Source organism: Anabrus simplex, chromosome 2 (assembly GCF_040414725.1).
Source record: "Anabrus simplex isolate iqAnaSimp1 chromosome 2, ASM4041472v1, whole genome shotgun sequence".
Lineage (NCBI taxonomy): Eukaryota > Metazoa > Arthropoda > Insecta > Orthoptera > Tettigoniidae > Anabrus > Anabrus simplex.
Genome location: NC_090266.1, coordinates 364,271,925 through 364,298,312, shown reverse-complemented (window position 1 = coordinate 364,298,312; position 26,388 = coordinate 364,271,925). Strand labels below are relative to the sequence as shown.

General features: G+C 39.1%; 1 protein-coding gene across 1 annotated transcript in view; it reads left to right on the top strand.

The window, feature by feature from the left end:
* The window catches only part of LOC136863549 (sodium channel protein 60E-like), a 280,338-nt gene that overhangs the window by 124,335 nt on the left and 129,615 nt on the right, over positions 1 to 26,388 (top strand). Inside the window, exons 10-12 of the mRNA XM_067139930.2 lie at positions 5,559 to 5,773; positions 10,195 to 10,365; positions 20,259 to 20,452. Coding sequence (XP_066996031.2) covers positions 5,559 to 5,773; positions 10,195 to 10,365; positions 20,259 to 20,452 — 580 coding nt within the window. The remainder of the gene's footprint in view (positions 1 to 5,558; positions 5,774 to 10,194; positions 10,366 to 20,258; positions 20,453 to 26,388) is intronic.

The window sequence follows — 26,388 nt, the reverse complement described above, 5'->3', positions numbered from 1 at the left end:
ATAGACCCGCACTTTTGTTGTGGGCAGTGGCTTAGTGTTTATATTGACAGCAATAATTCGTTCACTATACTAGTCGTATTAGCTTACCCACTGCCTTAAATTCGTATTCATTATTTAACTCCTGCATTTGCCATGTTTAATTTCTTTTGATAATTCTGTAGTCACCTGACCAAATATCCTGCACTTCCTGTCAACGTACTTCACTTATACTAACTACAACTAACTTAAGTCAATCCATTTCCCTTTTCAGATTCTGTAATCTACCTCAACGATTCAAACTTCTAACATTCCATGCCCCGACTCGCAGAAAGTCAGGATTCGTCTTTCTGATGATTGTCACTCTCGTGTAGTTCCCCACCCGGATAAGCAAACGGGGAACCTTCGGAATATTTCACCCAGGAGGAAGCATTCATCAATACATCATTTATTCAAACAGAGAGAGCTGCATGTCTGCAGGTGTTAATTACGACTGTAGTTTCCCGTTGCTTTCAGCCGTGTAGCAGTATCAACACAGCTAAGCCATCTTAAATATTATTACAAGGTCATCTCAGTCAATCATCCAGACTGCCATCCTCGCAATTTCTGAAATGCTGCTACTCCTCTTTTGATCAACCATTCGTTAGTTTGATCTCTCGATGGATACCCATCCGAAATGATTGAACTTACGGCTCGGCTATCTGCTTCACTGGGATGCAAACGTCCGCCACCGCGGCAAGATCGCAGGGGAAGAGGGTATCCCTATTGTATGTGAGTTGGTTAGTTCCAAAACTCCAAATGTCCATGTTAAAGTAAATTGGTAAAAACGCGAAAAACTGAAATCAGTGTTAATATCAGGATTAAGCCGATGATAATGTGTATTATGATAAAAGGCAATTGTTATGATTGAAATAACAACAATGATAATAATGTAGAATTTAACTAGAATTAAATATTATCCTTTCACACCGGCGTAGCGAGTACGGTGGCGTGACTCTCTGGGCGCGAGCAGCGATTGACTCACCGAGCCCGCTGTACGGAATAATTGTCTCGCTCCGCTCTCCCGTCTGCATACGGCTCGCGGCGTGAGGGGAGAACAGGAAAAGGTTAAATGTATTTGATTTTATTTTTAATGCGGAACTCCACCTACAGCCACCTCCTGAGGAAAGTATGTATTAGTCTCCCCGCACACAAGAGTTATGATACTCGTGTTAAAAAACAGCTGAAAGAAACTTAAGACTAAACTTTTCAGTCCGGAGTCAGCTGCGTCTAAATTATGTTTCTTCGGATTCAGGTTCTTCCTTTTCCAATTTAGTTTTCTGCTCGGTGGTTCAGGTACCTGATCTTCATCCTCATTATCCTCATCTTCAGTCAAATCATCGAAGTAGGATGATCTTTTAGAAGACGAAGCGGTAACCGAAGTAGAAAACGTGCCTGAAGTAGAAGGTGTGATTGGAAGCCGTTCCGTCACCAGAATTAGATGATAAATCAATATCATCGTCATCTTCTTCAAAGTCACTACCCAGTATGAGGGCAAGAGCTTCCTCCGCAGTATATATTTCCTCCGTCATCAGGCCTTCACAATTTCAAAGCGACTGAAAGCTAAATCGAGAAGCACACGCACGTCAGCACAGGGGAGCAACTGGGTACGGAGTGAGTAGCATACCGCACATATTGCTATCGTCTTCGAACTGGTTACTCCTGTCATCTAGTGCTCATAGCCGTAAATGGACACCCAAGTCAGCCACGAGAAACCTCTAAGGCCAAACTTCCCCAGCAGTCTATCGTAGCGAACCGGAAAACAGCCGAAAGACACGGGACTTCTATAGCAGTCGACCGGCTATGAGGTACAGCTCCAGCACGACTGCTACAGCAGTCCACTGGGTGCGCGGCACAGCTCCCTCCGACTGGTAGAGCAGTCGACCGGAGTGAAAGGGTTAATGGATGTTTGTTGGACACGTGGAGTTAAGGAAAGTACAAGTGATCATGTTCAGTATTGAATTAATCAACAATGGCACAATGTGGTTTGGAATGGATTCTGAGGGAAGTTGCAGACTTAATACAAATGAAAATTCTTATTTTACTTCAAGATAGCTCTTATTTGATGACAATGCTATATTTTACAGTGGTAAAATAGGAAAATTTTCATCTTCAAATATTACTTCAACCTGAAGGGAAAATTAATACTACATTCTTGGAGAACACTTTCAAATAGCATCACTGTCAATCATTGGGTCATCTTCCTCCTCCCATTGTTCTTCCTGCTCTTGGAAATTCAGTTGTCTAGAATTTGCCAGTTCCTTGTAGAAGATGAGAACTGAATTACATTCCTATTGCACTACCGTAATGCTTTTTGAGTAGATGTAGAACTTCTATAACTTTATAAAAACACAGAACTTTATTCGTTCACTGAATATTTTGTTTATGTTCTTGCCTCCTCTGCGAGAACCTTTCGGCTCCCCAGGTTTGTGGAATATGTTGCTTCGCCTTGCATGGTTACTGTGGTTTTGTTCCATTTGTGTGGTTAATCTTTCCGTGGGAGCAAATTTGAAATTCCAGTTAGCAGGTGTTTTAAACATTTCACTGACTGTTTTCTCCCAGTTAAAACGTTATCTGGGTAAATTACAGTTCCAAATTTCTGAAAAAGTCTCTATAATCCCCTTGCTTTAGAATTATTTCCCGTCTTCAGATTTCTTTTTCAATCCGACCAAATAGTCTGTCTGTGGTGTAAAAGGATGTCCTGGTACCAGAAAACTACAAGTACTGTTTTATTTGATTCGGAGCGTCACTTTGGAACCACTTACTTAACATACCCATCATAATTTTATTTTTGTTTTGCCCCATCGACGAAAATGCGAATAGTGTGCACAGTCGCAGATAAAACCATGTTATTTAACCTGTGATAAACACAAGAAACTATTTCGTTGGAGCTTTTAAAACCATCACTTTCTGTCCACCAAGAAATAAATAAATACACTTCGATTGTGCTGTCGTAGATGTTCCTTCACATATTTTAAAATTATAAATGTAAAGCTGGAGACTTAGGCAGCTTGGTCGGGAAGCTTTTGCATCACAGCGTCCTTCTGAGAGTGAAAAGTAAGTAATTTCAGCATCATTCTGTGTTCGCAAGTGTTTGTAAAATGCCTTTGCACGTAGTTTGTAATAACCAAGTTCAGCTAGCAACTTACCTTTTAGTGCTATATTCGTATCAGTCTTCCTACCACGCCGTGGCTCGGCAGCTGTAATGCTGTTTCCACAGACTCATAATCTCTTGTTCATCCATTTCGCTAATCACAAAAGCTACGCGAGTGTACACACTGGCTTCTCTATAGTGAAAGAAGTCACTGTCGATACATTGAACTACGCATTGTTAACAGCAAACCTTTCTTACAACAGAAAGCTTCCTTCTGTTGCCAGTTTACTTTGGACATGTCAAAATATGAAACAGAACACGTTGTGGACGTTCTCAGTTTTGGAAGAGAACTGAAACTTTAAGGTTTAGTATCTAAGGCATAAGAAGAATTATGGAACAAAACATTATCACTTACTAAATAACGAGCCCCAAAGATTATGAAATTTACAATATCTCATGTCTTCATTTTTGTGGATATGTTGAGTTTTGGAACTGACCGACTCATGTATAATTATTCAGGACAGCAACAAGTGATTCGAAAATTGAAATGCAGCGTCTTCCCTCTGTTTACATTAAGTGAATGGAAATATATTCAAGGGAGACCACACTGAAAATGGCCACTAAAATCCCTAAGACCCAGATTCCAGTAATTCACTTTGATCTTCTGAGCCTTCTGAAATTTAATATGAAGATAATTATTTCCTTTCTATAATTCGTATCCTCCTACACGTAGAAAGACTGATGATTATTGATGGTATAAAGAGTGAGTGGATGCTACAGCAGGTGACATTTTCATGCTAGTTCATCCATTCGTTCTTCATGTTCCGGTAGGTCAAACCTAATCAGATTTGTCATTAGAAACAGGACTTCTTATATCATTTCAACTGCCATATATTTCTGTGGTGAGAAATGGGTAGTGAAGGGTGCGATAAAATCGCACACAATCGCATTGTAAATGGACACAAATAAAATTATCCTGTTTCCCTTCTCCATAAATAAGATTATAAATGATCATTTATAGAGAGCGTCATCAGAGGTTATCATAATTATTTTCAATTATATGGGTGTATTCATGCATACTGAACTTTCATCTTAACCTGCGACGTATGAAAAAGAAAGGATTTGGGTGTTAATATTCTTAATGTGAGTGGCATTTCTAGCCTTAATTTCATCAGATAGAAATGTGAAGGATTGTTCATTTTACATATTTTTCATAGTGGTACCTGAGAAAGCAATTCGTCTCTTCTAAATACTCTCTATTACTGAAGAAAGTTTTGCATGCCGCTAAAGGTATGGTGAAACTGAACCTAAAGAAGGGAACATGATAGCTACGCTAATGCTAAAACAAGCGCCTGTTTGTAGGTTCCGAAGTTCGAATTAAAACTGGGATCTTAACCTTCACATTTTCACTTCGTAAGCTTTTAATATATTTCGAAATTGAATTAATCTCTTTTTGGATGACATATGTTTTTTTCTAAAGTTGTATATTGTTTTCCATGGCTCTTATACTTTATTAATATGTTAAACGAAATATTTACTTTCAATATCACAAGCTGTTTGTTGTTTCCAAAAATTCACATGACCATTTCCATCAGCAATTTATAGTATTCAGTGATATCTGCCAAGAATGCTAATCAACGGAAAAGCATTAGAATAAGTAGTTCATTAGACCCACATCACGGACGGCTCTGACTGCTGTTATTCTGACAGAATGACAGTAATCAGTACCAATGTAGTCATCTGCTATAAACAGTATACAACTGGCCGAACTCTCCATGTATCTCTCCGCATTTAAATCTCCCTACACTATTACAGGTGGCCAAGCTAATTTCATATAATGAGTCCCAGAACTAAAAACAATGGCCTTATGTCATTCTCCAGAGACGTTCAGTCATCTGGTAGAAGGTCTCCAAGCAGAACTGAGCTTTCATATTGGTGAAGGTAGATTCATTACAGTTTGGAGTATGTTTCTAAAACTTTCAGATGGTGCATGTTGCCATCTCCAATTGGCACTGATCTTATAATTGATATATCTTGCCTTAATGAAGAAAAATATGAAAAACCCTTCTAAACAAAGTGTTCTAGAACAACAAAGGAAACCTTTTGAAGTAATATGAGTCAAAGCCCGTATGTATGCGATTAGAATTTCTTAGTATGATTCTAAGATATGATTTTTGCTCTTTCCTGTTTCTATCTTTATGTATACACACCCTTAATTTATTATAGCTATAATGTCGTCAGGGCCGATGACTTAGATGTTAGGCCCGTTTAAACAACAAGCATCATCATTAGCATCATCATCATTTTGTCAACACCGCAGCTAAATATATTTCACTGTGTGGTTTGTAATTAATGATAGGAATATAAGTAATCCATTAATAGTGTTCTGCATCCACATATGTCGTTCATTTATTGTGAAATGCTGTATTGTTTATTCATTATGTTTCAGATGATTTACCAGATAGGAACTGTGACAAGTGTACGCAATGCTGTGTAGACTACGACGGGTGGTTACGGTTTCAATGTGGCCTGTATAAAGTTGTTCGTGACCCCTTGTTCGACCTGCTCATCACTTTGTGCATTGTTCTCAACACCATGTTCCTAGCAATGGAGCATCATGGCATGAGTGAGTCCGTACGACAAGCTCTGGATATAGGCAACAAAGTAAGATGCCTATTATTTCTTACATTTTAGGAAGATAATTCGAAACCTATTATACAAAAAGCCTACATCATATCAGTTTGGTTTCTCATTTTCAAACTGAAAAGCGTAACAAAACTAGACATGAAAGTCTCTTCGGATAATACCCTTTGGATTCTACCTATTACCTGCCATTTTTCATACATTTGAAATACCGACACCTGTCCTTGAATTTACATGATCTTCACTGAATAGTTCTCGTGTGAACTAATTATTACGAATAGTAAGAGAGACTTCTTTACATGTTATCCTATACCGAGTACAGAGATCATTAATTGCATGACATGGAGGTGCTAAGGGGAAATACACAATAATCGTATTCAAGGATATTAAAGTAATAATGGTTTGACTTTTATGTCTAGACATCGGCTTTACCTGCTTAAAAGAATTTATCTTCATTGTATTTGATAGACACAATTGTACATTCTGAACTTCAATCTAGCATCGTAAGTTACTTTTCATCGATCTTCATTGCTAAAGTGAGACAATGAGAAATAATAATGTAATTCCATGTTACCTTCATTTCGTAAGTTACGTACAAACTGCATGGAGTAAATATGATAAATGTTCCAGAATATAGTATCATATCTGAAGTAATTATTTCATTACTTTTTGCATGAAGGTGCTATAACAAATGAAGGGAAATTTGCTTGGGTAGTCCCTGTGTACAAAGGAAAGGGTGATAAACGTAAAGTGGATAATAATTACAGACAAGTCAGCTTGACATGTGTCGCATGTAAGCTTTGGGAAAGCATTCTGTCTGATTATATCAGACATGTTTGTGAAATTTCGATATGGTTTGATAGAAGGCAGTTCGGGTTTAGGAGAAGTTACTTCGAGGAGACTCGACTTTTAGAATTCCAGCAGGATATAGCAGATATTTTAGATTCGGGAGACCAAAAGGACTGCGTCGCTATTTACCTATCCAAGACTTTTGACAGGGCAGAACATGGAAGACTAGGGACGAAAATGAGGGCTACTCTATTGAATGAAAGAGTGATTCAATGGAGGGATATAAAACAGATCTCAGAAAAGCGGAGCAGGTGAAGCATTATCTCATCGTGTAATGATAAGCAGAGGGGTTCCGCAAGGCAGTAACTTTTTTTTTGTTGCTATTTGCTTTACGTCGCATCGACACAGACAGGTCTTATGGCGACCAGTAATTTTGGACCTTTATAATTACGTGTTCATGTAATTCATATTTGTAAAGAACTGGAATCACAGATAAGGCTTTTTGCGGATGATGTTATAATGTATATAGTAACAAATAAGTTACAGGATTGTGAATGACTGAAAAATGATCTCGACAATGTTGCGAGATAGAAGGCAGACAATGGTATGATGGTAAACGGGCTGAAAAGTCATGTTTTTAAGTTTCACAAAGAAGAAACATCCTCTGAATTTTAATTACAGTGTTGATGGAGTGGGGGTATTTTTTTTTTTTTTGCTAGTTGCTTTACGTCGCACCGACACAGATATGTCTTATGGCGACGATGGAACATGAACGGCCTAGGAATGGGAAGGAATCGGCCGTGGGCTTAATTGAGGTACAACCCCAGCATTTGCCTGGTGTGAAGATGGAAACAACGGAAAACCATTTTCAGGGCTGCCGACAGTGGGGTTAGAACCCACTATCTCCCGGATGCGAACTCACAGCTGCGCGCTCCTAACCACACGGCCAACTCGCCCAGTGAGATACCTCTTGGAGGTCACTGTAGGTACCCAGGTGTTAATACGAGGACCATTCTGAAGGTCATGAGCAACATTAAAAAACTTCATTAATTTCGATACGCTGGATAAATCATTTCCAACTGTATACTTTTGTTTATTTTTCAACATAGTCTCAACTTATTTGGATACTTTTTTTCCAACGTTGTGTAAGTTTGAAAATTCTTGACGGTGGAATTCCGTTCCTGCACGCCAAAGGGAATGACCCACTGCTTTCTTCACGTCCTCCTCCGTCTCATAGCGCTGGCGTCTTATCTGGTCATTCTCAAAACTAAGGCGATGGTAGTCGGAAGGTGCCAAGTCGGGACTGTAGGGAGGATGCGGCATAACTTCCCATCCAAATTTTTCAATGTTCTCACGTGTAAAACGAGCACGGAAGGGATGAGTGTTATCCTGTTTCAGGATAATGTTCTTTCCAAGATGTTTACCACTCAATTGCACGACAAATCTTGTGAAGCGTTTCAACGTAATGGGCAGCATTTATGACTTGCCCAGAAATTCACACAAAATGACACCCTTTGCATCCCAGAAGGTGGTGCTCAAAACTTTGCCAGCAGACTTCACTATCTTTACTTTTTTCCGTCCATGAATTCGAATGGTGCGATTCCATGCTTTGTCGTTTCGTTTCTGCTTCTTAAGGGTGAAACTAGCTTTCATCCCCCATAACAATACGCATCGAAAAATCATCTCCTCCTTTTCCATATCACTGAAGAAGGTTCCGAATGATCATTTGTCTCCGAGCTTTATGATCTGTGGTGAGTAGACGTGGGACCCAGCGGGAACAAAATTTCGATAGCCTAACTCACGAATCATTTCCTGCACAGTATTGGAAGTCTTGTCACAATTTCACTAACAGCGACACGTATGTCTTCCTTGATGATGTCATCAACTCTTCTCATCTTGCACTCACTGGAGGCAGTTCGAGGGTACCCACTAAGCGTCTGATCTTTGGTGGTCGTGTTTCCGTCTTTAAAATGTTTCACCCATCTCCGAACACTGCTAACACACACATACATATATTTCTATAGGCACGCTAAAGGCTCTGGTAAATTTCAGCAGCAGCAATTCCTTCCTTAACAAGGAATTTAATCACAGCACGTTGATGGAACGAAATATCGATGTCAACAATTTTGTAACTCTCGTGAGAAAGTAATGACTTCAGAGTACCTGCACATGTTCTGGAAAGTCTAAAAATTGAGATGATGTGCATGGTTATTCTATATTACATATTTGTGATTAAGGAAAAAAAAGTTTTTCATGACTTTCAGTATGGCCTTCGTATAAGGAAACACCTTTGGAGTAATCACATTGATGGGAATGTAAATAAAGGTTCCTTTTTTTACTTCATTATTAGGGCATTTCGGGATGGTAGTAAGGATGAAAAGGGGATGGCTTATAGTCACTGTGGAGGCCCCAATTAGAGAGTGGTTCCTGCGTATGGGGTCCTCACCAGTATTACTTAATTCTAGAACTGTAAATGATCTGAAGGTAAGCAACATGATTTGTTCTAGCTGATTTCCCACAAGAGAGTAGTGTTACAAAACATTTTTGGGAACATTGGACTGTGAAGACTTGCGATTAAGGACACTAACAGCTCGAATAAGCGGTGTGTTCTGTCTGACCAGTCAGCGGAGAGATGGCGTGAAATGAGATTAGCTCGAGTGGAATTTTTAAAACTAGTAACGATCATAATATGAAGAAAGAATTGAAATTCAAGAGGACAAATTGGGGTTAATATCTGTTTATAGCAAGGGGAATTAGGTATTTAAAAATTTACGGAACGAGATGTTTGATCATTTTCAGAATTCTTTGAAGTCATTAAAGAAATGACTAGGTAAACAACTGATAGGGAATCTGGGACTTCGGTTATAGCCCTAAATGCAGGTCAGTGGTGGTTGATGAATGATTAATGTTTTATCATCAAAATGTTCAATACCTTTATATTCCTTTCTCTTGAGTAAATGAGAAACAACATCGTAAAGACAAATACAAATTGACTATTCACAAATTCCATAAAATATAAATGTTCTGGTCAGTGATTCTCCAATGTATTCATATACGCGAATATCAGGTAAGTTGGGAATAGTGGCAACGTTTTGGTGTTTTTGATTACAGCATTTTGCTGTTATCTTTTGTAAGAGTGATATAAGAAGCCTCCGTGGCTCAGTCGGCAGAGCACCGGCCTCTCACCACTGGGTTCCGTGGTACAAATCGGGGTAACTCCATTTGAGATTTGTGCTGCACAAAGCGGAGGCGGGACAGGTTTCTTTTCCGGTACTCCGGTTTTCCCCATCATCTTTCGTTCCAGCAACACTTTCCTTTATCATTTCACTTCATCTGTCAATCATTAATCATTGCCGCATAGGGGTGCGAGAGGCTTCAGCTGCCGGCACAATCCCTATCCACGCCACTAGATGGGGGCTTCATTTATTCAATTTATGACCCACTCAATAAACAGGGAATTTTCATTTTTAAGAGTGACATAATTTATCTTTACTGTGATTCCAATTTCTGGGTAATATTTCCTTCAAGAATCTATTAAACATTATCTGTATACACTAATATTCCTTCCCCTTTCTGTCTATATATGTAATATTGCTCCTATATTTTGATGGATTGTAATGATAAGAATTTGATATTGTTTCTTTTTTTCGTAGGTGTTCACCTCTATCTTCACACTTGAGTGCTTCCTCAAGCTTCTGGCACTCAGCAAAGAATTCTTTGCATGTGGCTGGAACATTTTTGATTTGATAATTGTATCAGCAAGTTTGCTGGACTTGTCTTTTGAGTTAGTGGATGGTCTTTCTGTTTTGCGAGGACTTAGGCTGGTAAGGAATGAACTACAGTGCCTTCAACTATTCTCTCCGCTGCGAGCAGTCGGTACATAAGGCCACAGTAGCATGTCAAGGCGGTCGCATGCCACCGCGCATAAATACGCTGCAGCTGCAGTCCACATCCTAGCAGGTAGCGAGGAGAACTGCCCTAACGGAACAGAGAAATTTGTCGAGAAGGCAGCAGACAGAGAAAAGGCATGTGAGAGGAAGACAGAGAAAGTTGTCGAGCAGGCCGCAGAGACCTTACAAGCACGCAGTGCTCTGCGGAGCGAATAGTTGAAGGCACTCTACGTGTAGTATAATGATATCAGTTTTCTGCAACATTGAAATGTGTTTTAAGGAAAATAATAGAGGAGGTGGGGGCAGATTTGAAAACTTTTAATATGTCATTTCTGGGTGTTTTACAATGAACGAAAACAAAAGCGGCCCGAAAACAGAAAGCCACAGGAACTCTGTAACATTCTTCTTATCGAAATGTGTTGCTGTATTTTCAGGCTTCCCTAGGTGAAGATGCCTTTCCATGTAACCCTTTACCAAATATATGCCTGCAGTTCATTTTTCTTTCAATTTTTATTACAATTAAATAGTCTTTTTGCGTAGGAGAAAGGTACTTAACGGATTTGGGAGTAACAATATCAAATATTCATTTCAACATTTAATTATATGATTTTTCAGCACATTGTTCTGTCGTGAATACTTGACATACTGAATACGTTGAATAATAGTTATTTTTCTGTAATGGATTTTCTTTACGTTTCTTCGCTTGACAAAACAGTGCATTGTGTCTAACCCTGAGTAAGTCGGCTGCTTTCTCAAACAGCCATTCTAGTTCTGCTTGTATGGCTTTATCCAAACTTTCTTCATCAATATCGTAGGTGGAGCAGCAATGGAACTGCCCGTTTCATTCCTTCCTCAAATTCTCTACGTATACTAAAGATACAATTAACGTTTACGTGAATCACAAAACACAATAGCAACATTCGTATTCTTCTCAATCTTAACAAACCAGTTCACCGCCTTCGTGAACTACAACAATGTCGCTCCAGACGCAACATACTGTAATTCCCATTTCATTCTTACACTGTAAAATCAAAATTATAAGTCACATTAACAATATGTAAAACACCATTTCTGTTCTTCTACTCAAGGAAACGTGCAAGGATGTTCACTTTCCTGCAATATCCTGGTAACTTTGGCATCTTTGCAAGGTGGCACTAGGTACTGGAGACCTCGCAACAGCTACCTTGGTATTTTTTGTGGTAACATCTGGTGTTGCGCACTTAGGTGGGCTTATGGATGAGGAACAATTCTTTAAGGGGTGGATGTGTTGTATTTGGTCGGATGAATACTCCAGCAGCAGTGGAATTTACAACTGCTTCACAGTCAATAAGAATTGTCATCATTTCTTCATAGTTTACAAAGGCATGACCCAGTACACTTCGCAACAACTTTTTGACCATCTGAACGACTCGTTCTCACATGGGCTGCAGTGGCTGGATTGAATTTCCATTCAATTTTCGAAACTGTTGTTTCTGCTGTATCTTCTTCTAACACGTGTCTTGAGTAAATTCTCGTTCCATGGAAGTTTTTGCCACTGTTGCTGTATATAACGTATAATACCCTGTCCAGATAAGAATCTTCTCAATATCAACATAAAACTTGACACAGTCAGCGAGGTAACTAATTCAAAATGAACTGCCCTGAGAACAGCATATGTAAAGATTACTGTGCACGATTTTATATTACCTCTTAGTTGCACGGGTCCGCTAGATCAATTCCAAGCACATCAAAAACAGTGACTTCTCTTATTCGAGATTCCGGAAATTCCACAGGTTCTTCTTTGATTCATACCTCCTACATCTGAGGCAGTTGAAAAGAATGCTACGAATTGTCTTTCTGCCCTTGATGATCCAAAAGCGATCTCTAAGGATAGCCAACAAGATATGTACTCCTTCATTCAAGTGCTCTTCCATAAATAAAGTTGTATGTTCAGGTGGCAACAATATGGGATATCTGAAGACTTCTTCATCCTTCATCTCAACAGCTCCTCTTTATCTTGGAATGCATACAGTGACTTGAAGTCTGATCTCCCTCGCTCTTGAAATATGTCGCTCTGTACAATGCTCGCAGTTTTATTTCTGCATTCTTTATTTCTCTTACTGATAACAGAAGTCTGTATTCTTTACGTTTGGCGTAGTTAAGGAACCGAAGTGTCCAAGTCATCACCTATATAATTCTTAAATATCTGGATAAGTATGTAAGGTACTATTTTAACCATGGTAACAGTTCCCCTTTTCCTTTCTTCGTTTATTTCTTCATTCGGCAGGCGGTGAGTTGTGGGCCAGCCATTCTCCTCATACCTCTGGCTCCTCCAACCATCTGGATTTAGTGAGCATTTTGTACACTGCAGCCTCTTGTAGGCAGATCACCTGAGTTATCATGACCTGCGATATGTCTCCAATCTGCGCTATCCGAGTAGCCACGTATTTCTTTAACCCTATTCTTCACGAAAATCCCTCACTGTTCATATTTCTTGACCCAGTACAGAACACAAGTGGAATCCGTCCAATAATGCTATTTCAGACTTGAAAATTGAAGACTATTCTTGACCTGCAAGGCCAGTCGTACCCAAATGCAACATGCCATTAACTCCAGTCCTGGGACTGTTGTGCTCTTGAGAGAGGCAACTGTTGATTTTCATTGCAGCAGTTGAACCGTTGCCACGGCACTATATTTATATCACATCTGCGTACGAAGATTTTGAATCATCGCAGGAAATGTGTAACGAACATGATTAGTATTATTCAAAGAAAATCCGCCTAGGCACTCAACATTGGTAAGTCTAGTAGCTCTTCGGCCAATTTGACGAATTCCTTGTTCAACTCCTCCGGAATCTCGTGTTCCATCCCAGCTTCGTTTTCCATTTTTCTTTTAGAAGCACCTTCGGACATGCAGTGACCGCTGATCTAAAACCGATGGGTTCAAATACTCTTTGTGTAAATAGCAACAAGTTTCTTCGTGTAATAACGCCTGGAGCTTTTATAACTCCACTCACATCACAAAACAGAGAATATTCCACGTTATCCTATTACACTCCGAGTACATATGACGGCCTTACTCTTTTTTCTAAATGTTTCAAGAAATAATTTTCTTACCCACTTAATCCAAACTTTCCGTCAGCCATTATCTGCGTAGCCTTCTTCAACAAACTATTGTAGCTCTTCTCCTGAATTAACAGATGTGACACACTGACTCAATTTTTCAGTAATATTTTTCGCTGGTGGTTTTTATTGGTTCAAATGATGTTGCATGACTGTCCCTAAAGAAATAGGCTGTAGTTCAGTTGAAACGGTACTCTACAATGTCTCAGAATCAGGAACTAGCGCCTTTTGAACATACACTCCTCGAGTCTAGCAAGTTTGTACCCTTTTAGAGATTGTCTTGTAACGTATTAGCAGTGCTGAGTTCGGAAGTTGTAGATAGTAATATTTTCTCAGCAAGGATTCTGTTATCTGGCAGTTCTTCTCTACCCCGTAACCAAGGCTGACTAAAATAGCATCCCTTGAAATCACTCTTCACAGTTTTTCAAAGTGCTTTATAACCCCTGGTTCCTCCTCTTCCTTGGTCTGATTTTCACAAGGGTCAATAATCCCTACAACATCCAACTTCCATAGATCTGATAAATTATTGGTTTGGATCAGAATGTTAGTTAAAATCCCAGTATGGTTAGCAGGGCAATCCACTCATTGCGCTCCGAGAGCGCGCCCGCGCTCGGGGAGCACTGGGCAGTCAGACGAGCGCTCCGTCCCCTACCACCACTACAGACCTGAGACAGACGGACGATGTTCGGACCGGACTGACTAGATACGTACGTACAGTCGTGCGGCCGATGGCTTTTGTGGGTATGTTGACATCATGCTGATAGGGCTGTTTTGCCATAACAAATATACCGCATATACAAATCGAAAGGTACACCGATGTATGGAATATGCAGGAAACGAAATCAACCGTTAAGTAAAGAATAGTGTGATTTATTGAAAACTGAAATTTGAACATATCTGAGAGGAAAATTCAACAAAAGTTTACCCGTATGAACAGATAGTACAGGCCTTGATTGACTTTTACTCAGTCGTTTTGACGAGCTATTGGTTTCGAAGCAAACAATCTTATCCAAATTGGGTAAAATATTTCTGGACACAGCTATTCTTAAACAATTGCGCAAAATTCTATCGCTCACCATTGCACGATGTTTACTTTTGGTAAGCTAAAGAACCGAAAAGAAATGCTCACAAATGTACGTTGAGCCGAACAATGACAGAACTTTACATGCATGTTTATTCAAAAGGGGGTATTCTTCTTGCGGAAAGCCGCTGTAAATTTCTTCTAAACTTCGTGATATTAGAAAGCGGTCTTTAATACGAACATTTCACTGCAATTCAATCAACTATAATTGAAATAGCTGTGGAACACTGTCTGCACTAAGAGAAAATGGTCGAACAAATACATCTAACACCGCTTGGAGTTCTGATAATTCAGAAAATTTATTTTCAAACTCTTCATGTAGTTGGCGAATTACCTGCAAGTACTCATCGAAGTCGACACCTTCTTTCACTGTATCAAGTAATGGAAAATGTCCTGTGTTCCTTGTACGCAACTGGTTTTCCTACAAAATCATTCTTTTGAACGCTTGAATTTTTTCCACCAAATCGCAGATATTGTGCGTTTCGTCCTGAATCGAAGTGTTCAAAGTATTCAGATGGGCAGTAATGTCACTGAACAATGCCAAGTCCGCCACCCATGTAGGATAACGCAAAAGAACTTCGGGCCTCCCTTTCATGTCACAAAAGGTATCTATTGCGTTCCGCAAGCAAAAAACACGATGAAGCACCTTCGCCTTACTCAGCCATTTACTTATACATGGTACGGGATATCCGGATACTCCGCTTCAATGTCATCCAAGAATTCTTTGAATTGACGGTGCGTGAGTCCATGGGAGCGAAGAAAATTTACCATTCACACAACTGTTCCCATTACGTGTTTAATTAACCTTGGTGACTTTTGCACAGATTGCCTCCTGGTATATCAAATTATGGATCACCGCCAATAGGGCACTATCGCTCTCAGTCATTTTTAATTTTACATAGCTGAGGAACCCCGTGCGTAGACCACGTAAAGCAGGAGCTTCATCCGTCGTTAACCTCGTCAACAGCTCCCATTTTAGTCCCATTGACTCAAAAACACCCTCCAGAGTTTCGAAAATATCGAAACCGGTAGGGGTGTCTTTGAGAGCAACCAAGTCTAGGAAATCCTCGGTGACCCGGAGATCGTCATCCACCCCTCGAATGAAAATAACGAGCTGAGCTGTGTCCGCAATGTCGGTTGATTCGCCGAGGGCGATGGTAAAGGATACAAAATTTCCTGCCTTCTCCATTAATAGCTGTTCCATATCAACGGCCATATCATCTATTCTGCGAGCCACAGTTTGACGAGAAAAAGAGATTTTGTCAAATTTCTCAACTAGCTCCGTAGGACAAATACATGCCCCCGCGTCCATTAGGCACTCCTCGATTAAATTCCCTTCCGTGAAGGGTTTCCCAGCTTTGGCAATTCGCAGCGAACAGTTGTAGCTTGCTCGTAAAATGAGTCCACCAACCTCACTCTCCTCTTTCTCCTGTCAGACAAAAATACCGCAAGTTACAATTTTAGCGTTCTTCAGATAATTCAATCAATTCTTCATTCCCGTTTGTAAACAAACCTTTTCAAATTAAAACAATAAGACTTACAAAATAGCGCTGTTTGACACTTTCTTTCAATTCTTCCAACTTCATTGGTGACTGGCGTCTGTCAAATCACCGTAATCATCCCTGTGGTTGGCAATTTAGTGCCGTTCCAAATAGTGTGTTTTTAAATACATTACATCTCGGTGGCACACTAAACTTTTGGCATGTCATTTATAACCTGCACAGAAAAATCAAATTTCCCATTCTGCTTTAAAGGCTGCTGCTTGACTACTCTTTTTTGTATGATGTTCAGTCATGACAACTGCGAATCTGATTTAGTTACACGCTGTCAACAAAGCGCGTTGGACTAGACTAGCGACTGATGGATCGGCTGGTTGCTCAGCCAGCCAAGCTCCTCCCACCACTACCGAAACTACCTTTCCCCAAAGCGCTAGGAGCACTGGCTTAGAGCGCGGCCACAGCGCTAGCGCTCGGGGAACGCTGTTTGGATGACCCCATTTTAGATCATCCGAGTCTTCCTTCCATTCGTCCCATCACGACTTATCCTAGTCGATTTTTCACTGCGATGTGCCCACATTCTATATCTCCAACTTTCCCAGCATAGCGTTTGAAGAAATACCTCTGAGGTACACTGGCTAGATAAACAAGTTTTGTCGTTTTCATCACTCTTATCATCTACAGATATGTTTTCCTGTATATTTTCTCGATTTGTACGCATGATTGTACAAATGTCTTTCGGAGAAGATTACGCAACTTACTGTCTGCCTGCAGTCCTTTGCTCGATGACCATGTGTTAAAAACGTGAAACATGCCTTCTCCCGTCTCACCAAGTCGTGCATATGGCTAAAGGATAATTGTTGGGCTTGGAAACATTCCTTACTGTCAAGAGTTTTATCACAGGACAGGCACACAACTAGACTCTTCTTCTCACCATAAAATAAATCTTCTACGGTAGTCATAACATTTTCGTCATCAACTTGTCTCTCTCTTATTTTCCTTTTACCAAGTATCTCCACTAACTCTGAAGCAAACCTTTGCTCGTACTATTTGTTCCTCACACTAAACTTCACACCTCAAGAATGATAAAAGATGTTTCAGTCTGTCCCCACAGATTCTACCTTCTTCGTTCTTTTGTTCGGCTGTCACAGAGTTCCTCAACCACACGCGGAGTAGACTTTTTAGCATACAGGGCTAAACAAGTGGAAATAGCATCGCTGCGTATTTATCTGAAGTCATCCCGATTGATTCCAGTGCTCTCAGGTGTGCTTCTAACTTATCGTGGAAATGAAATGTACCTTGCCTAGCTTGGGTCTCTGTTACATTCTTTACACGATTCCTTGAGGTCCTCTTACGTAATACTGAGTCAACTATTCTTCCCTACGGAATATATTCCTTAAGCTTTCAATAGTTTTGTTATAACTTTAAGCAGCTGCGAGGAAACTCTCTAGTATCTCTCTGGCCAGTGTGCTTTCTACCGTAGCCTGAATAAAACACTGAAATGTATCTGAATCCTCTATATCCCTATCTTCATCAATTCTTTTAAACTCAGTCCAAAACTCGAAAAATATTTTATACCTTCACTAAATCGTTTTACTGTAGTTCTACTTGAGGAAGTTTCAGTTTCCTTCTACATGACTTCATGAGGTTAAGGATGAACAAACTGACTGGGAATCTGTGACTAGTCCTACTTGAGCGCATTTCGTAACTAGGTTTCCGTCTTCACCTTAACGCGATCCACTTTCCCTCTACACGCTTATGTGGTGTTGCATTCTGTTTCAAAGACAGCTCTTTCATCATCTAACATCCGCGTGGACATTCCATCGTGTAATTTATTAAGATCGCCACATAAACTATCTAAAGTTGAAAATTTTAATTTCACTATTTCATCATTCGGATTTTAAGAATCTAACTCTTGGGTAAAACTGTCGTAAGTTTTACCAAAACAGGATCTCGCCGCTTTTCGTTTCTTAAATATCATCTCCATTTCTTTCGTTGCGGTAGTAGGCCTATAATAACCAGATTTAGGTTCACCAGTGTCTGCGTTTTTACATCACGTCTGGATCACCATTTAATATCGGAACATCAATGAAACTACCCGTTTATTTGTTTGCTTCTCTAACTTCTCTACGATATATTTAAAGACACAATTAACTTTTACACGAATCACAAAGCACATTCGTAGTAACATTCGTATTCTTCTCAAACTTAACACACCAGTTCACCGCCTTCTTGAACCACAACATCATCACTGCTTCTTCAGATGCAACAATCGTCTTGCGTCATTTTCAAGTCCGCACCATATTAGTTTTGGAAGAATAATGTTTTTCATAAAGTACGACCTAGTTTGATGGAAAATATAGAGAAATAGAACATATTTCGTGCACAGCAGACTTGTATAAGAACATAAAACCACATTTCATGCATGTTCAAATCTTCCCCCACCCACCGAAACAAAAACGTATTGTTCAAATCTACCCCTTAGTACAACATTCAGCATAATGGTGACTTAAACAGGATATGTTATTTCATTGGTAATTATTGAACTGACTGAAACAAAGGACATTTGACATTCTTACCAATGATTATTTAAAGGACTTCTATGATAAAGACTGTTCCGTCACACATATGAAAACACGAAGTGCTTACACATATTGGAAATTTAGAACACAGCATCAGAAATGCAATGTACTCCTTCAGTAGTAAACAGTCTAACTAAAATGCCTGGAAACATTTGTCTCAGGGAAGACAACCCCTACGAAGTAAACAAAAATCGCTTCAAATGTTCTAATAAAAACACAGATGTTCAAAACTTCCCCCAGTTCAAACCTGCCCCTTCTCTCCTATTGTAATTTTTGACTTGATGGGTACATTTTAAACAGTCATTAGTTCAATTTTTGTTACCTTAGTTATAGTAAGATTTAGAGATTATTATAAATTAGAAATTCGTTAACGAGCCTACTCAATCAAACTCTTACGTTTAAACGTACAAGTCATCGCCAGCAGAATACCATATTATAAATCCTGGACCATTCTGAGATCCGACTGCTTTGGTGTATTTCTTCCACGCCTGAGATCAATGTAACGGTGGCGACAGATGTCACGTGGCTCATCCAAGCAACATGATGTACCACATTTCGTCTTCGAACCTGGAAATCTAAATCAAATGAGTACACCGCGCTGATCTGTGCAGTAAATGGCGGACAGCAAGCTGGCACGTCCAGACCTTCTTTGGTCGTGGAGGTGATGCGCCGTTTAGTTGTGTCCTGACTTGTTCTCAAAAGGGAACAACATGGACTAAAGGTTGTGGTTGCTGCAGGAGATAATGTTGCTGCTGCTTATTTAGTTACGTATATCATATGGAAGTTCTCTGGAAGTTTTCTACAGTCAGCGGAGAAGAAGGAACTGCAGCCTAGACGATGTTGTATGATTTCTTTTCTAAAACGTAAAGCAAGATAAATCTTAAATATTGTACATTATTTAAGAATATTCTTGCCTCTTATATTCCTACTGCCAGTTTTAATGGATTGCATTACTTTCTCAGACAATTTCCTATATCTTGAAATCAAGACATCGCCTTAAGCTGTTTCACATAAAACGGTTAATCTTCTCCGAATTGAGTCTTTGCAATCTCCCCTGCACCATGAACTTTATTACTATTATGGTGCGATGGGTTTTTGAGTCCAAAATTACTACTTCTTCTTTATAAAATTCAATGAACTTAAGAACCTCCTTGTTTGACCACTTCATTGAAACCAGTGAATGCACTGCCCAACTACGACTACACTCTTACATCAATAGAAGACAATAAGTGCTTGATATGAATATACTAACACATAGAAATGCCACGAGTCAGTGCGCATTCACTGCAACTGCCCTGTAGTATTTTAACACCTTTCATTTACGAAAGACTGTATATGATGCAATAATCAGTCTTCATCTGTGGACAATATTTTCATTGTTATCCTTTCTCCTACCTCTTTCACTTATTTACACTGAGGTCCTATGACCTGAAGTTAGATAACCTAAAATCAATATCATCAACAATATCGTCATTCACACTGAATGAAAATGAATAATACAATTAAAATGTGCATATAAGTTTTAACTGTACTCCTTTTATAAATTAACATTGAACTTTGTTTACAGTTACGTGTGCTCAAGTTGGCCCAGTCTTGGACTACGATGAAGGTGCTGCTCAGTATCATCATCTCTACAATTGGTGCTCTGGGAAACCTAACATTTGTATTGGTTATAGTTATTTACATCTTTGCCGTTATAGGCATGCAATTGTTTTCAAAGGACTACACCAGAGAGAGGTTTTATCCAGATCCAGTGCCTAGGTAAATTATAAATAGCCTTACCTCTTTCTAGTACTGAAAATATGTAATAAGGTTTGTCTTTAAACAAAGAGAGTATACACTAGATTAGAAGTTATCTTGCAAAACCATGGTTATTATCCCTTGTAATTTTGAAGAAAGGAGGGATTACAACTTGTTAACACATCTAAGATTATTAACAATTAAAATCCTGTGAATAGTAATGTCTCATTTCTGTATCACTAGTTAGGAATTTCACGCAATGAACTTGGGAAAGGAACTAGAATAACTTACCTCTTCCACAATTTGAATTATATGTGAAGAAAATCACTATTTAAGGGAAGTTCTAATGAGGCTGTGAGTGTGCAAGATAATGACAGCATGGTAGAGTGAAAGGAAGTACAAAACAAATTACTACTAACCTGCATTTAGTGGTGTCACCCAGGTGGAAGATCTCCTATCAGTTACTATCCCTAAATGTTTTCAATTAAGTTGGAACTCTGTCAAACATACCCCGTGATGAATTATTCCAATCTCTTATTCCTCTTTCCATAAACGAACATTTGCCTATATTTATTCTCTTAAATCCCAACCTCATCTTTATTGGTTTTAAAAAATTATTCAAGCTTGTTCGTCTACTAATGTCATTTCACGCCACCTCTCCACTGACAGCTGGAAATATACCTTTTAGTCGAACAGGTTATCTTCTTACCAGCTCTTTCCTTGCAAAATTTTCGTCATAGTACTCGTTGCCCGGAGATCACCCAGAACAAATGGTACCGCCTTCCATTAGATCTTTCCCAGTTCTCGAATCACGTAGCCCTGGTGTGGGTCCCATACGCTTGAACCATATTCCAATTTGGTTCTTACCAGTGACCTAAGGCTCTCTCCGTTACATCCTAAATTTCCTCACAACCATATTAAGATATCTGTAATGTTTATTTAAACCATGTTAACGTTATAACTCCTTGGAATTTGTAGTGATACACATGAGGTACATTAACCCCATTTACAACATACTACAGTCTGCTCTCTATCTCCCAAATTCATAGAAATATTTTTGCAGTCGCTCACAATCGAGTAATTTATTATTCTATAAAGTGTAGCATCAGCCGTTAAAAGCCTTACTTATGATAGCAGTTCTGCACTCAAATTATTTATATATTCATAACAAAACATAAAGTCTGGATAATACAGCCCTGCGGGACCACCCTATTAACTGTTACCGGATTAGGAGAAGCTTCACCTACTCTAATTCTCTGAGTTTTATTTTATATAAATTTAGTCACGTATTCAACTAGTAGTTTGCCTGGTCAAATAGCCCTCATTTGCATCGGAAGTCTCCCATGATATACCCTATCAATATCCTTGGGGAGGTCAATAGTGATCCAGTCAATTTGACCTCCTGAATCTGAAATATCTGCTGTGTCTTACTGGAATACTACAAGCTAAGCCTCCATGGAATAACCTTCCACCCTGCCTTATATCAAACCAGTTAGCAAGTCTACAAAAATGGCAACTAAAATCAGAAAGAATGCTTTTTCAATGCTTAAAAGGAACACATGTCCATAGGACTGCCCTGAAGTTATCCGATGTATGTTTGCTCACAGGGGATTTTATAGCAACTCTCCATTCACTTGGTTTAACTCTCTCATGTTAACAGTAACCAAATAAATAATTCAGATATGGTCGTATATCCAAATCCATTCCCTTTAGTGCATCCCTAGAAATCTTATCATTTCCTGCTTCTTTTCCAGATTTCCACTCTGGTATATTTTTGTAAACATCTGTATTACGGTACCATAGGGGAGATTCAGTACTTCCCTAGTTTGAGTCACCTATCCAACGTACTGCTGACTAAATACTTCTGTAAATCCTCACCTTAGTTGTTTGTGATTCCAGAATATCCTACCTTGAAGTACCTGTACATAGCCTTTCACTTTTTCACTACAACTCATATTAATGGCAGTAACGTATACCATCATGTTATCCTTCGCTGCTTTTTTTTTTGCTAAATTCAGTTTCCTATCCTTCACTTCCTGCTTAAACTTATTATTATGCTGTTGTAATATAGAGGATCTTTACTATTCCTTACCACCTCGAAATTTTCACACACCTGAACAATTGCTTTAGCCCGTCTCACGGGCTGTTTAATTTTTTTATTTACAAATTTCCACCAATCATAATTACTTTTCTAAACTTCCTCATGCCTCTCTTATCAAGCCTTATCATCTATCACTTGAGCTTCTCTATAACGCTCTTGTTTTGAAACCACTACGTCCATAATATGTATCCTCCTACTTCGTCAAATTTCTGATTCAGCTGTCTTTCTCAGATTAACTTATTTGCCATTTTTAGCCATGATTTTGTTACATTACCTTCCCAATTAACAATGGTTATATTTTTATTACCTGCTACAATCACATTCTTTTTTGTGTTGCTCCCCACATAACTATATACCTTTTCAAATAATACTGCATTGGCGTCAGGATCACCACTTTTAGGTCTGTTCGCCTCAAAACATAAAGTTTCCTGTTATCTTTAGGGATGACCCTTACACCTATAGAGCCAATAACCTAGATGTTAGGCCCCTTCAAGTAACAAGCATCAACTATACTCCTAGAATTCCATGTATCTCATCCCTAACTTTCCCATAGCTTACACAACCTCCTTTCACCTTTCAATTGTATCCTGTCAATGCGATAAACAATCCAGTCCTGTGAGAACATTTACGCATCCATAATATCATTTCTTAGTAATGTTTCAACTTCTATTATAATATCCCGTAAACATACAAGGTGAATCACCTAAAATTTTCACCCGAAATATTTCTAAAGTATGAGGAGGTATTGATGTGCTCTTTTCAAATAAATGAAGTGTAACCAAAAGTTGCATTTCTCTATTGGACATTAACAAAACAAGAATAAATTAGAATGTCAATTACGTTTGTTTTTCAGGATTCTAGTACAAGTAGTTTGATAATCGTAAATACCAACAATTATCTGCTCCATTCAACTGCTTAGATACGAGGCTAGGATATTTGTTTCCTTATTCAGTACACTGATTGCATTGTGACTTCCTTGTCAGTTACTTCGTGGTAGTTCAAGAAGTAGGACGTGGTGGAAGATGGTATTTACCAATGCTGAAAAATCCGACATATCATTGGTGTATGCTACTCGTTCTTGTGTTCTGCACGCGGAACGATACACCAACACACGTCACCCACCTCAACAATTATTTGTTAATCTCTTCAACCAGATGCGTGAAAATGTAAGTGTAACGCTTTAGAAACATAACAGAAACATACGAGTGACTGAAAAAGAGGGTGAAATTCATTTTCTAGCTGCTGTTGTTGCAGGTCCGCAACTTGATTCCCGTTCATTCGCACGAGGAAGTGGCACGAGTCAGACAAGGGTACTACGCGCTTTCCAACCACAAATATTCCGTTCTCATCATGTCTCTCTTCATGAAGAGCTGCATACGAACGATTTTGAGAATCGTGTTAACTTTTTTACATGGGCATTGAGACAAGATACACCAGATTTATCATATATATTGTTTAGTGATGAAGCAACATTTACAAATCATGGCCAAATAAGCTATTGGTCCGTGAACAATTCCCAATGGCTTCGTCAGATGGAACGTCAGCGTCCGTGGAGTTTAAATGCATGGTATTGAATAGTAAAACATCAACTCACAGGTCCTTTTCTCATAGAAGGAACAGTAGATTTTCAAAAGTATCAGAACCTCCTAACTGACCAAATTCCACGGATGTTAGAATACGTTCCATTGGAGACTACGAGGAACGTGTGGTATCAGCATGATGCTGTTCAGTGTATAGTGAATACAGTTTGCCTTTACCGATTGTTTCCGAATCATTGGATTGGGCGAAGGGACCCTGCACCTTGGTCGGCTCTTTCACCAGATGCGACCCTTTTACATTTTTCTCTGCCTAAAGCGAAAGGCACTGTTTAAAAGGACATACCGACTACACCAGATGATATGTAACGATGTATTACCGCTGCCTGCACTGAAATTTCTGATGAAATTCTAGAACTGGTGCTTGAATCTTTACATGACAGACTGAAAGCTTGTATTGAAGCTGTTGATCCTCGTTTTGAACACCGCCCAGCAAGGCCAATTTTTCTTTTTCTTTAGAATCCAGAGAATTTGTTCATTCACATTTCTTCTTAAGTTAGCGCTGACACATGGAGCAGAAAAATGCCGGTATTAACAGTTTTCAAACTACGTAGCGCATAAACTACTTGTATTAGAATCCTGAAAAAACATGATTGACATTCTTATTTACTCTAGTTTTATATTTATGTCAAATGAAATTGATCCATTTGAAAAATGTAAATTTGAAAAAATACACTTTCTTATAATTATTGAAATATGTGCATGGGCTACAATTATGAGCCCCTAGTTACACTTTCTTTTTCTGAAAACAACACATCGATTGCACGTTCCATTTCAGAAATAATTGGGGTGCAAATTTTAGGCGATTCAGCCTGCATATCTATTAAATTAATTCTATTCCTTTCTTTACAATACTTCTGCAGCTTAACAGTAACAAATTTATTCCATCCTCACTTGCATCCAAGATTCCGGTACTTTCATCACCACTTCCTAGTCCTGGGGCCGATGACCTTCGATGTTAGGCCCCTTAAAACAACGAGCATCATCATCATCACTTCCTAGTCCACCCCATTTCCCTGAAGGTACCTCCTTATAACCCTTCTATCCAAGCTCCCGAACTTACACGTACGCATGCTGTTGAAGTAAATGCAGATTCTTCTCTCGTACCTACCCGTTAGGATCAAAAACTCTCACTTCTTGTTTTCTGCACACCCCCTCCATAATCTCCTTTAAATCCCCGATCATACTCCATTCATTATTCCTCCTACACAGTATCCCACTGTTAACAATTTCTGCTCCTTTAAACTACTCCTGCAGTGCAAAAGTAGAACCTACACATCCCCAACTATGGTGGTACCCAGTCCTGCTTACTTTGCGTTATTGATACCAACATTGATTCCGATTATCCTCCTCCTTCCCTTCTAATTTTCTCAACATATTTCTTAACCTTACTTTTGAATAAAATTCTACCCTGGTTACCTTTCCCCACTTTCCGCACGTGCCAAAGAAAAGAGCCCCCATTAGAAGCACCTCCCTTTCTGGTCTCCCTTCTCTTCCCTGACGGCTTCAGAACATACTACTCTCTCCCTGTCCTCCCTCTTATTACACTGTTCGGCCTCCCTGTTACTGTCCTTTACTCTACGTTTCCCTTTCCTGCATTTCCCTTTTCTATTACCTCCGCCCTCCTTTGGAATACTTCCACGTTCTTTATCATCCCTCTGCTGTTCTATCTGCGATGAATCAGACTGATTCATCAATATCTCCCCTGAACTCTTCCCCCTGAGTAGATCCCTTAGCCTTCATTTTCTATAACCTTAAAAATACTAGCCCAATTGTCTTCCACAATTTCTCTCTTTCCTTGCCCTTTTTTCCCTCCCTCTTGTCTACTTACGATACCCTGTAGATATTTTGAGACAGACCTACCTTATTCATGTCCACTGCTACGAGCCTAATTATCTCCCTCGAATTCTCTACCTCTTCCCTCGTACTCCTTAATGCCTGTTTACACTCGCAGTACCTATACCTTTACTCCTCAGCCATTCTTTCATTTTCTTCACCGCAATATTATAAATCAATAATCAACCAAAATGAAATTGTGTAAATGAATTAAAATCCAAAGAAAAGTGTAATATATACTACACAAGTACTACACAATAATAGAGAAAGATACTGACTAATAAAATAGCTAGACTACAGTTCTTCTTAGGCTCTTACGCCTATTCTAACTTTTAAATGAGAGGCCTTGGAGGTTAACTGAAATTATAGAACTTAATACAGTACTTAAATACTTCGACGGAATGTTGTTGTTATTTTATCCTACT